General features: G+C 48.0%; 1 protein-coding gene across 1 annotated transcript in view; it reads left to right on the top strand.

Annotated features, from left to right (window-relative positions):
- LOC140411423 (potassium voltage-gated channel subfamily KQT member 5-like) overlaps nucleotides 1-14,005 on the top strand; it is a 160,645-nt gene that overhangs the window by 131,785 nt on the left and 14,855 nt on the right. The window contains 1 exon segment of the mRNA XM_072500530.1: nucleotides 8,323-8,349. Coding sequence (XP_072356631.1) covers nucleotides 8,323-8,349 — 27 coding nt within the window.

The following is a 14,005-nucleotide window of genomic DNA, read 5'->3' as shown; positions in this document are numbered from 1 at the left end:
TCCCTGGTAGTGGAGATGGCACAGTTGGCGAACAAGGATAACAAGGCACAAAGGGCCAAGGTGGACGATCCGGAGAATCACTCCAGAAGGCAGCATATGAAAATTGTAGGGCTGCCGGAGGGTCGAGAAGGTCCAAATCCAACGGAATATATGTCACAGATGTTTGGAAAGATCCCCTCCTGAAATGGATTAGGCCCACCACTCGCTCAGGCAAAATCCCCATTCCGATGAACCACCCTAGGTGATTATCGTGCCTTTTCATAGCTACTAAGGAAAGGAAAGAGTTCTGCGGTAGGCGAAGGACCATCGATAATATAAATGAGACGACCACACCATTGGGCTCTATCTGGGTGTAGGAGGAGAGCTGCTTAAGAGGAACAATGTTCGATTTGGTACAGTATACTCGGCACTACTCCGAGTAACTTACAAATCGAAAGATTACTATTTTGATCCACCAGAGGAGACAGGGGTGTTTATGCAGAAGCTAACTGTGAATTGGATTTATTGTGATATTTCTGTTTGGGGGGATAGGCGTGTGATAGTTGGGATTTGTTGGAGTGCTTTTTGGGCATTTTGGAGTTTGCACTTGTATTTTTGCTATTGGTTTGTGGACAGGGTGTTGTTCTTCTTTCTTTGACTACTAAAGTTGGGCGTGGGTGGGGGGCTGGTGTAATTGTTATTTGTTCTGTTTTTACGCTGAGTGGGGACTGCCTGCTAGCTGTATAGTTAGTTTTTTTTAAATTTAGAGTACCCAATTCATTTTTTCCAATTAAGGGGCTATTTAGCATGGCCAATTCACCTACCCTGCACATCTTTGGGTTGTGGGGGCGAAACCCACGCAAACACGGGGAGAATGTGCAAACTCCACACGGACAGTGACCCAGAGCCGGGATCGAACCTAGGACCTCGGTGCCGTGAGGCAGCAGGGCTAATCCACTGTGCCACCGTGCTGCCCAGCTGTATAGTTAGTTAACGGGAGCAGAGTGGTGGGTGTAACTGCAACTCATACTTTAGGGTGTTTAAAGAATGAGTTTAGGATTTTTGTTTCATTTTGTTTGAGGTTAAGGATGATGGGGGAGGGTAGGGCCCTTTGTTCGCCTTTTTGCTGCTTGTTGGTTTATTTGGGTATGGTATTGATGGATGGTGGGGTGGGTGGGGGAGGGGGAGGGTTAAGTTCTCTGATGGGGGGCTAAAACCTTTCTTTGTTCTGATGGGGGGGGGGGTTTTGGTGGCCACCTTGGGTAGGCTTGATGTTGGCACTCTGAGTAGTTGCTGGACTACCCCACATGTTGAGAATGGCTAACTCTGGTTCGGTGATTGGGGATGGGGGGCGGGGGGTGGGTAGATGGCTCTCTGTTTGGTTGGTCACTTGTAACGTAAGGGATTGAACAGCCCTGAGTAAAGATCTAGGATGTTTGTACAATTTATGATGTTATTCACACGAGACACACATATGGGGCAGCACTGTGGCCTTGTGGATAGCACAATTGCTTCACAGCTCCAGGGTCCCAGGTTCGATTCTGGCTTGGGTCACTGTCTGTGTGGAGTCTGCACATCCTCCCCGTGTGTGCGTGGGTTTTCTCCGGGTGCTCCGGTTTCCTCCCACAGTCCAAAGATGTGCGGGTTAGGTGGATTGGCCATGATAAATTGCCCTTAGTGTCCAAAATTGCCCTTAGTGTTGGGTGGGGTTACTGGGTTAATGGGATAGGGTGGCGGTGTTGACCTTGGGTAGGGTGCTCTTTCCAAGAGACGGTGCAGACTCGATGGGCTGAATGGCCTCCTTCTGCACTGTAAAATTCTATGATAATCTATGATGGTGGAGGGGGGTAGGAAAGGTTCAAAATAACAGGGATTAAACCGGATGAGAGATGAGACTATTCGTTGCTGAGGTTGCGGTCCTTGTGGCCAGTGATCGTCTCAGAATGCGAGGTGTTGGAAATCCATCTGTTGGTTTGGAACTTGTAGAATCTACCTTCAATTAGTCCTCGCGGGCTGCAGGAATTCCTCTGGAGTGTCACCTGATGTGTTGGGTGTTCTGGATCACATACAGGTCACCAACACTAGAAATAGTGCAACACTATTTTATTGAATCATTAACTGTTTAAACTTACTTAGACCGTGGGTCAATACGATACTAGCTTTAACTAAAGACCTTTGCCTTGTCCGAACCAGTCGATGCACTCAGCACATGGTGAATGTCTGTGTTGCAGGTTGTGAGCTCTGTCCTCCTAGCTAGCTGCAACTCGAATGAGCGGGAACTCTGATGCCCCCTGTCTTTATAGTGCGTGTGCTCTCACTGGTGATTGGCTGTGGTGTTGTGTGTGTTGATTGGTCCCACTGTGTGTCCATCAGTGTGCGTCTGCACCATGATATACTGGTGTATATTATGACATCCCCCTTTTTATAAAAAATGTACCTGCGTGGCAATAAATAGTATATGGTGAATGTTCCTGACTATGTGTGTGTGAAATATTTACAGGACTATGTACATAAAAACTAAGCTATTTACATGGGAAGGTGCCTGGTGCAGAAAAGCAGTGTGTCACAAGAATAACGAGATGAACACTATATACAAACCACTTGAACGATTAAACGGAAGAACAGAACAAATCAGAAAGTCCATAAGTCCACAAAGTTCACAAATGAAGTCTCTGAGGTGGGCAACGAATTCTGGTTGACCATCAGGGTGGCACACCACTCATCGTCTGGATCGATACTGTATACCGACAGCGGCTGGTGTCTTTGCTTCGGGGACAGCCTGTTTTTCGTTACGACACTGACTCAAAAAGGCGCCTTCGGGTCCTCGGTGTCACTGCTGCGTGGGAGGTCCGCATCGGACTCGGTGACAGTGGGTAGAATTGCCCAAACATTCCTGCGAGGCTGGCTGAAACTATATGAGTTGGCAGGCTGAGCTGCTCGACAGCAGGCAGCATAGTGGCCAAGCCTTCCACATCATAGACATTGTCGAAATTTTGCGGTGCAGTGCCGCTTTAAATGGGCGGGGCCACAGTTGCCGCACATCGTGACATCAGCACATTCGCTGCGCCACCGCGCATGCGCGGTCGTGCGTGGTGCGCACCTGCGCATTACGTTCCTCAACGTCGCCATCCCTTCGTTTGGTGCGTACAAGCGCGGGAGTCCACGAAAAGCACGCAAAATGGAGGCCCTCAGCCAGGCTGAGGCCCTGAAGGTGCTCGATCACTTGGACCCGTTCCGCCTCGTGGGGACCTTGCCGCGCCGTTTCAGCCGCTTGTATATGGGAATACCGACTCATGGCGTTTTCATGTAAGACACAGGTCTCGATGGTGGTCGCTAGGGTGAGTTGCTTTACTTTGAGGAGCTGCTGACGTAGGGGCTCCGACTGAACACTGAAAACGATCTGGTCGCGTATCATGGAGTCGGAGGTGGGCCCGTAGCTGCAAGATTGCGCAAGGATGCGGAGGTGCGTAAGAAAGGATTGGAAAGGTTCATCCTTACCCTGCAAACGCTGCTGGAACACGTAGCGTTCGAAACTTTCATTCACCTCTACGCTGCAGTGAGTGTCAAACATGAGGAGGACCGTCTTGAACTTCGTCTTGTCTTCATCATCTGCAAAGGTGAGAGAGTCGAAAATGTGGATGGCATGGTCCCCGGCCGTGGAGAGGAGAAGAGCAATCTTTCTGGTGTCCGAGGCGCCCTCCCTGTCCGTGGCTTCGAGGAAGAGCTGGAAGCGCTGTTTGAAAATCTTCCAGTTGGCCCCGAGGTTGCCGGCGATGCGGTGCGGCGGCGGCGGGCTGATGGTGTCCATGTCGCAGGATGGCGGAATGCTGGCGGAAGTCAGATCACTTGCAGGTAAGCCGAAGAAGTGCTAGTATCCCACCACTCCTGGTATCATGATGTGTTGGGTGATATGGATCACATACAGGTCACCAACACTTGAGATAGTGCAACACTATTTTATTGAATCATTAACTGTTTAAACTTACTTAGACCGTGGGTTAATACGATACTAGCTTTAACTAAAGGCGTTTGCCTTGTCCTAACCAGTCGATGCACTCAGCACATGGTGAATGTCTGTGTTGCAGGCTGTGAGCTCTGTCCTCCTAGCTAGCTGCAACTCGAATGAGCGGGAACTCTGATGCCCCCTGTCTTTATAGTGTGTGTGCTCTCACTGGTGATTGGCTGCGGTGTTGTGTGTCCATCAGTGTGTGTCTGCACCATGATATATTGGTGTATATTATGACATCACCTACACACGTACAGGCCACCACCAGATTGACTCTCAGTCTCACTGAGATGGTATTAGAATTCTCTACCTGAGCATTTAAAGGAGGGGTTTTCCACTCTGCATCTGGAACTCTTGTTTGCTCTTTATGAAGGGTTTCCTACTGTGATATATAGAGAGAGAGAGAGAAGTGCCTGGACTTCCGGACCCCTTTTGGATTCTTAGGAGAGGTATCAGCCTGGACCTGTCCCAGCCATTCTCACAGAGGTTTAACTTGCACATGTCTGGCTGGAGAAAATGCTTTCTGCATTCAATCAGGAGTTAAACCTTTACAGGATTGATAGTGTCCGGATCTGCTCACTCCAGCCAAGGCATCAGAGAGAGAAGAAATTCCAGCCTTACAGGGAGAAATATTTAACAGGCTCCTACCAGATACTTCTCAGAACAAAACTGAAAGCAAAAATGGAACCTGCCTTTTGCTCCAGAATCTTTGATCAACAGGATAATCAAGGGTTAATAGGAGCAGGCAGGAAAGTGGAGTTGAGGCCAGTCAGATCTTATTGAATGGTGGAGCAGGTTCAAGGGGCAGAATGGCCGACTCCTGTTCCGAGTTCTTGTGTTCTATTGCCAGGTAGATGCCAGTGTTGTAGCTATACTGCAACAGCTTGGCTAGTGATGCAGCTAGTTCTGGAGCACAAGTCTTTAGTATAATTGCCGGGATATTGTCAGGACCAATAGTCTTTGCAGTATCCAGTGCCTTCAGCCATTTCGTATCACATGGCGTGAATCAAATTGACTGACGACTGGCACCTGTGATGCTGGGGACCTCAGGAGCATCATCCATGCAGCATTTCTAACTGAAGATGGTTGCAAATGCTTTGGGCGGTATTCTCCGCTTCTGAGACTAAGTGTTGATGCCAACGCAGAATTCGTGGACTTTCACGACAGAAAAACTGGCGCCTCACCTGAAACGATTCCGCTACTATTGAGGGGCTAGCACCGGTGCCGTGTGGAACACAATCCATTCCAATGAAAAACAGTGCGGAATTCGCTGGGTCCGTGATTGACACTCAGGAGGCTGACAAGGTGCAGCCACACAAACACATTGCAATCCCCACACAAACTTATCCCAGCTAACAAGTTGGCACTGGTTGTGCTGGAGCATGCCCATACAGCTGATGGGTCGTCTGGGGCCAGAGGGCACCCACGGGGTGCCCTGGGGGGGCACCTATATGACCTGTGGGACTAAGTTCAAAGTGGGCTGTCATCGGCTTGTGCAGCTGAATGGCTGCCTTGCCAGCTGTAGCAATGGTGTTTCATGCCCATTCACCCAGACATCACAGCCCACCTCCTGGCCAACCCCCACCACTCCCCCCAACCGTGGCAGAAGCCCCCTGGCCAGCGGCATAACTGTCAGCAAACTATGGCGATGTTGGACATCTTCTATACCCCCTCTCTCTCTCTCTCCCTCAGCAGCCGATATGCCAGTTTCACAAATTTTAAAAGAACAAGTGAACCGCACCGTCGGGAACTCGGCCCATCAGAGGCGGAGAACCGCGCAGAACCCAGAGAATACCGGGTCGGCCCCGCTAATGATATGCAAACGGTGTCTACTGTATGTGCGTTCCGGGACACATTGACGCCGCTGTTGAGGTGCTAGAGCATTGCGATTTGGCGTCAAATTGGCGCCTGCCGCGATTTTGGCATCGGAATCGATTCTCCGCCCAATTGCCTTTCCCAATTTTGCCGTACTCGAACGGAGAATCTCGCCCTTCATCTTTTGCACTGATGTGCTGAGCTCCTCCATCATTGAGGATGGCAATATTGCTGAAGCCGCCTCCTCTGATTAGTTGTTTAATTGGCTATTAATGACTGGATGCAGCAGAACTGCAGAACTTCGAATCTGATCTTTTGGTTGTTGGATTGCTTAGCTTTATCTGTTGCTTGTTGTTTATGCTGTTTGGCACGCATGTAATCCTACATTGTAGCTTCACCAGGTTGACACATCATTTTAGGTATACTTGGTGCTGCTCCTGATATGCCCTTCTGCCCTCTTCATTGAACCAGCGTTCATTCCCTGGTTCATAATGGTAGAGTGAGGGATATGTCAGGCCATGAGGTTACAGATTGTATTTGAATAGAATCCTGCTGCTGCTGCTCTGATGGCACGCAGTGCCTCATGGATGCCAAGTTTTAAGCTGCTAGATCAGTTTGGAATCGAGCAATGGGATTCTGTACCAGCCCTGCAAGTGTTTGATTGGACAGTGTAGAGGGATTTTTACTCTGGGCTGGAATCTTCTGCCCCGCTCGCCGCAAGACAGCCACGGGCGAGATGCCGACAATGGAGAAATCCATTGACCTCGGGCGGGATTCTCCGGTCGCCGGGCGGACATGGCTGGAGAATCCCACCCTTTGTCTCTAACTCACACTGTACCTGCAATGGGAGTGTTTAATTGGACAATGTAGAGGGATTGTTACTCCGCCAGTGTAGCAGGAGCTTTACTCTGTATTTAACTCATGCCTGCAATGGGAGTGTTTAATTGGACAATGTAGAGGGATTGTTACTCCGCCAGTGTAGCAGGAGCTTTACCCTGTATTTAACTCATGCCTGCAATGGGAGTGTTTAACTGGACAGTGTAGAGGGATTGTTACTCCGCCAGTGTAGCAGGAGCTTTACTCTGTATTTAACTCATGCCTGCAATGGGAGTGTTTAACTGGACAGTGTAGAGGGTTTGTTACTCCGCCAGTGTAGCAGGAGCTTTACTCTGTATTTAACACATGTGGCAACTGCTCTGGGAGTATTTAATGAGACAATTTAGATGGAGTTTGAATCTGTATCTAACCCATGCTGTATCTGAACCTGTGAGTGGTTGATTGGGCAGTATAAAGGGAACTTTACTCTGTGTCGAACCAAACCGTAGATCGACTCTGAGTGTTTATTGGGACAGTGATTGTGTCCAGGAATTCAACCTGTGATCCCAGCCTTCCTCTCTGCTCAATTTTATGTAAATAAAATAAGCCTTTAGAAGAGTGAAGGATTAACATAACACAGATATGTAAATCTCAGCAGTATTAGATAAGGGACTGAATGTGGCTGGGTCCTATCATACATGATGCCTGCTCTTTCTCTTTGATTTTCCTCTCAGTCAATTTATTTATGATGTGGAGATGCCGGCGTTGGACTGGGGTGAGCACAGTAAGAAGTCTTACAACACCAGGTTGAAGTCCAACAGGTTTGTTTCAAACACTAGCTTTCGGAGCACTGCTCCTTCCTCAGGTGAATAAAAGAGGTAGGTTCCAGAAACATATATATAGACAAAGTCAAAGTTGCAAGACAATGCTTTGAGCATTTGAGCAAGACAAAACATTGTCTTGCATCTTTGACTTTGTCTATATATATGTTTCTGGAACCTACCTCTTCATTCACGTGAGGAAGGAGCAGCGCTCCGAAAGCTAGTGTTTGAAACAAACCTGTTGGACTTTAACCTGGTGTTGTATGACTTCTTTCAATGTATTTAAGTCATCTGCGGTGAGTTGCCTGAAGGTAATTGGAGGGGAGGGATCATAGTAATCGGAGCAAACCCGCAAACCCAGGTGGCATCCACACACCGAGGGAGGAGGAGTGGTGAGCAGGTAGGGGAGGAGGGTGGTGAGGGGGACAGATTCACGAACCCCTACAGAGGCAGGGGGGCAAGGGGGAAGGAGGGGAAGGAATGCAGATGGAGTGGGAGAGAGGTGAAGAAATTTAAAATAGGAGTGAATGGGAGGGGGAGCACAGTGCCCTCTCTCAGCATAGTTTCCTCCACCTCCCCACAAGTCCAGGATCATAGTACCTGCCCTTGTGTCACTCAGCAATCCTCCTGGGGTGGAGCCACTGCCCTGCATGTGTGGACCCCACTCAGTTGCTGTGTTTATTCCTGCCTCTCTGCTTTCCCCTTTTGAATATCTGTGCAATTTAGATAGTTCTTCCCGGCTTGACGCTGAGAGCTGTACCTTGACTGTGTGAATTAGGAGATGAATGTGATTTACTGTATGTTCAATTATTTAATCGTTGATCATTTATTTTGATGACCAACTTTCTGTCTGACTTTGTTTCCTTTCATCAACTAACACTGAAGAAAAGACCAAGGAGAAACGATCAGCAGGTTTGTTCACTCCTGTCTCTTCCCAAATAGTACAAACAGCGCAGAGATCCGCAGTTAATAATCAGATTCTCTGCTCCTTAAATCTCACTGCAGGTCAGCACAGGGAATTCCTGAATTTAACGATTGCCACTGTTGGGGAATGTGACTTGGAAAACAGTTTTCATGTTTAGAACATTTTTTTTTAAATTTCAATCTGGACAGTTCTGCATTAACTTTCCGCCATCCTCGTCTTTCTAAAACCTGCATGCCTTCTTTAAATAAAATCTAAATGTAACTACCTTGTCACAACTTTGTCCCTGGAACTAATTCACTGCAGGGATGTAGATGGTGTCACTTGGACTGAACCTTGTGTACCCACTGGTGACCATAGATGGAGGAGTAGAAGGGGGCCATTCATCCCTCTGCCCCGCCATTAAATGATCATGACTGATCTGATGGGATAATCCTAACTCCCCGGGGCAATGGTGAAAGAAGGAGCAGTAGTATTGCCTCATGGAGTGATTTACAGGCACACTTCACCAGGGCCTGACCGTCATCGCAAAGTGTCATAGCATCAAGCGTAATTTCTGCCCAATGAGTAGCCCAATGGGACCTCATAGAACGCAGAGGCTACGGTGCAGAAGGAGGCCATTCGGCCCACCAAGTCTGCACTGATCCACCCAAGCCCTCACTTCCACCCTATCCCCATAACCCCTCCTAACCACTAAGGGCAATTTATGATGGCCAATCCACCTAACCTGCACATCTTTGGACTGTGGGAGGAAACCGGAGCACCCGGAGGAAACCCACGCAGACACGGGGAGAATGTGCAGACTCCGCACAGACAGTGACCCAGCGGGGAATCGAACCTGGGACCCTAGCGCTGTGAAGCCACAGTGCTATCCACTTGTGCTACCTCTGGTCCCAGTTGTCTCCAATCACTGTGCCTCTCTTTTATTTTTAAAAAATTCATTTTTTTCCAAATAAGGGGCAATTTAGCGTGTTCAATCCACCTATCCTGCACATCTTTGGGTTGTGGGGGCGAAACCCACGTAAACACAGGGAGAATGTGCAAACTCCACACGAACAGTGATCCAGAGCCGGGATCGAACCTGGGACCTCAGCGCCGTGAGGCATCAGGGCTAACCCACTGCACCACTGTGCTGCCCTCACTGTGCCTCTCTTAAACATCTGACCAGTGAGACATATTGTGCAATGTAACATTTCATGGCTACTCACCTAGTCCCATTTTAGATAAAGGATTCTTTCATTGTTGATCCAAATTATCAAGTCACCAGAATCCCCTGACAACACCTCCAGCGAGAGTTGGAGAGTTGACTGGAAATTAGTTGCTGGGGGTGACATAGAAAAGATCAAACTGTGGTGCCACCTCTTAGACCCAATATCCATGAGAGAAGCTTCCACCCCGGGCATGAACTGTACATGAGCCATTGTTTAATAGTAGGAGATTGCTCTCAGATGTTATCAGTCAAGCTGTTGGAGTTACTGATTTCTGTAGGTTCGCATTGGTCAGTGTTTAAAATGCTGCTCTATCTCCCCTCACTTCCTAGTAAGCTTTTTAATAATAAACAGAAGCTCTTCAGGATATACACCTCCAGGAAACATAGGTATCCAGCATCTGCTCACATGGTTTTTGGGAATGTCACTAACAGTAGTTGCATGGTCAGTTAGTCCCTCCTCTCCTGCTCAAGAACCTTACCATAGAGCTCCCTGGATCCTTTAACCATTTCTAGTATGATTTCTGATGCTTGTTTTTGCCTCCCTTCCTTTCTTTTACTCCCACTGCCTTGCTTGGTGCCTGCAGATATTGAGTAAACTCAGTCGGATCCCTTGTCACTGTGGTTTCTTAGCATGGTCCTTGGCGCTTGCAAACTCTTTAAAGCAGAGTTTGGCAAGCGGCTCCCCTGGTTATTGAATGACGCTCCGTAAGATTGTTATAACATTTAAATCAATTCCAGCCAAGTCATGAAAGTGATGGCCCAGATTTTGCAAAAGGTATAATGGTGATGCTCTTACTTATTAAAGTGTAAATCTGACAGACACATCCAGCAACCACACAGTTAAATCAGGTATACCCTGCTCCATTGGAAGCTTCAACATAACAGTATTTCAGCAAGACTCCCAGCATTGAAATACATGCACAGTTATGAAGTTACTGCGCTTGCATGATAGATACCCACAAAATGTGCCATAAAAATCTAGTGCTTGTCCAATTAGGTGTCAGTGCAATTTTAATGCTGTGATAAATCTTAATTACTTCCAGATAAACTCTCTGGCACTGAAAATAAATATTTACAAATGTGGAATCTCATTCCTTTAGATGTTAATTATTATGGAATATTTTTTTAATTAACTCTTTTTCTCTCACTGCCATTTTCTTGTCCCATTTATCTTGTTTTCTGGGCATGATTTGTTATGAATTACCTATTCTATCTTACACTTCCTGGTTCAGGCTCTGCGCTGCTCAATCATGATTCTTCAATCAGATTGACTAAGGAGATACTGCTGCTTTCCCTATGCATACAGGTCCCTGATCCCTGCAGAAGATACTTTGTCAAAATGATTTTCTGATAACTGTAAGTTACAGTGCAAAATCCCACAGCAAATCTGCAATCAAGTCAAGTATAATGAACAGCTAGCACCACTCATCACTCATTCACCATTGACAGCAAAGTCCTGCTCATTGTGTACGAATGGCATCTCACCGAGAGCTGTTCAATAATTGCTGGGGATGTTCCCCAAGAATATCTACAGATCACACCTTTGCCTGCATAGAGAGAGCGCGAGAGTTTTGTTGCACTTGCCAATCTAACCTTTGTGCATTCTGCATGTTCACAACACATTGCATTTGGCATGAAATGCACTGGATTTTATCATCCCGATTCCCGTTTAATGTTGATGTTTGAAGCTGGATAAATGGACAGATTAAGAATTTAGCACAAAAAAAGGCCCCACATCAGTAAACATTCATCAGAACACCAACAAACATTGTGCATTGCTTATTCTATATCTTTTTAAATACTGTCCCAGTCTTTGACTCACCCCTGCAAAATGATATTCACTCCTTCTAATAATCTTCTGTCTGACAACATTTTGCTGACTTCCCACTTGACTTTCCAGTACTAATCTGAGTCTGAGCTCCGTGGTCACTGGTGGTTAACGACCTCCTCTTTCCAATCAACTGTGAGGAGATCTTTGTATGATTGAATGCAAAATTAATTTGCTTCTGTTCTACCATGTCTCCCAAAGTGATTGGAAATACTACTGTTGGTAGTAGTTAGCATTTGACCCTGGTTTCACTGCATGTTGTATGACCACTGCTTAGATCTGCATTTAAATCAGCAGCATCTTTCCATTCTACCTCTCTCTCTGTACCCTCATTTACTCGGTCTCTCTCTCTCTCTCTGTTTCCTCTTTTAATCTCGCTCTCTCTCTCTCTCTGTTCCCCCAATACTCTGACTCCATCTCTATTTCCTCCTTTAATCTCTCTCTCACTCTGTTTCTTCCTTAACTCTGTCTCTCTCTCTCTTTCTGTTCCTCATTTGCTCTGTCTCTCTCTCTCTGTTCTCCCAATACTTCGTCTTCCTCTCTATTTCCTCCTTTACGCGGCCGAAACCCGCACTGTGCAGGTGCAGACGTCTGAGAACCGCACTGCGCATGTGCAGCGACACACGGGCCGTCAGGACGCCGATGTCATGACGTGTTCAAACTGTAGCACCGCCCATTTAAAGAAACACTGTCCTGCAAGAGGCAGACGCTGTTTAAACTGCGGGACACCAGGCCACTATGCAGCCCTGTGCAGATCTGCACCGCCAGTCAGGAGCCAGCGCTCCCAATTCCAACGACGGCGCATGCGGAGTGTGCAACAACACCTACAGGATTCTGATCCCAGCAGTGCAACGGATCCAGATGATGAATGCCTGGACAACGCCTACAGTGTGGGCACTATTACAACATGTGAATATGCCACACCAGGCTCATTGCAAGTCCAGTCAATCCTAGCTGTGGATTCCGAGGACGAATGGCGAGCAGTGATGAAGGTCAACCACTGCCCCATCCAGTTCAAGCTGGACACAGGTGCCTCTGCCAACCTCCTCTCACAGGCAGACCAGACGCATTAAGCAGCCCCCCACGGTCCTTCCAGCTGCCTGCAAGCTCTTGGATTGCAACGGGAATGTCATCACGCACTGGGATCCTGCCATCTGCATGTATCCAACCGACACACACAAGCACGGTTACGCTTCAAAATTATTAAGCCGGACAGGGAATCACTACTAGGTGTGCACATCTGCAAGCAGCTGAGCCTCATTCAAAGGGTTTACACCACGACATCCTCCCATGTGGATCTTCAGGCCGGCATCGACGACATCCTCGCCCAGTATCCAGATGTGTTTAACGGGATGGGCACGCTGCCGTATCGATACAAGATTCTGCTGCGGCCTGATGCCAAGCCAGTGGTCCACACACCATGACAGGTCCCTGCTGCACTGAGAGAGCGCCAGCAGGCACAGCTCAAGGATCTTCAGGAAAAAGGCATCATATCCAAGGTCACCGGACCGACTGACTGGGTCAGCTCGATGGTGTGGGTAAAGAAACCTTCGGGGGACCTGCGCATCTGCATTGATCCCAAGGATCTCAATAAGAATATCATGCGGGAACACTACCCCTTCCCGAAGTGGGAGGAACTCACGAGTGAGATGGCACACAGGTCCAAATGTTGTTTTGGCACATCGACGCTCAAGTTTCTAGGCGACCAGATCTCACAGCATGGTGTCCGCCAGGACACAGACAAAATCAAGGCCATCGAGGTGATGAAGGTCCCTGAGGACAAAAAGACGGTGCTGCGCTTCTTGGGTATGGTCAATTTTCTGGGCAAGTTCATTCCAAACATGGCCACACACACCACGGCCCAACGCAACCTGGTGAAAAAGTCAACTGCCTTTGAGTGGAAGGCGGCACACCAGACAGAGTGGCTGGAGCTAAAAGCCAAGCTCACCACTGCACCAGTCCTGGCATTCTTCTACCCGGACTGGGAGACAAAGATATCCACAGATGCGAGTCAGGATGGCATCGGTGCGGTGTTGCTTCAACGAGATGACACATCATCCTGGGCACCTGTAGCCTACGCATCAAGGGCGATGATGCCAACTGAAACCAGATATGCTCAGATTGAGAAGGAGTGCTTGGGTCTTCTTACCGGCATCCTCAAATTTCATGATTATGTCTATGGCCTGCCGACATTCACTGTTGAGACGGATCATAGGCCTCTGGTACACATCATTCACAAGGACCTGAACGACATGACGCCTCAGTTGCAAAGAATCCTGCTTAAACTTAGGAGGTATGACTTCAACTTGGTGTACACACCTGGCAAGGAGCTCATCATCGCTGATGCATTGTCCCGCTCCGTCACCTCGCCCAGTGAGCCGTTGGAGATCATCCAGTACATCGAATCGCAGGTGCAGCTGTGTGCAAGCACTCTCCCGGCGACAAATGAGAAGATAGTTCTTATCCGTGATGAGACAGCCAAAGACCCCTCATGCAGCGCGTCATCCACAACCTCACCAATGACTGGCAGAAAGGGCAGTGCCCACAATTTTACAATGTAAAGGATGACCTGACGGTGATTGATGGTATCTTCCTCACGCTGGACAGG

The sequence above is a fragment of the Scyliorhinus torazame genome, chromosome 4, assembly GCF_047496885.1.
Source record: "Scyliorhinus torazame isolate Kashiwa2021f chromosome 4, sScyTor2.1, whole genome shotgun sequence".
Taxonomy (NCBI): Eukaryota; Metazoa; Chordata; class Chondrichthyes; order Carcharhiniformes; family Scyliorhinidae; genus Scyliorhinus; species Scyliorhinus torazame.
The sequence above is the reverse complement of the archived record's forward strand: the minus strand, read 5'-3'. Positions and strand labels throughout refer to the sequence as shown.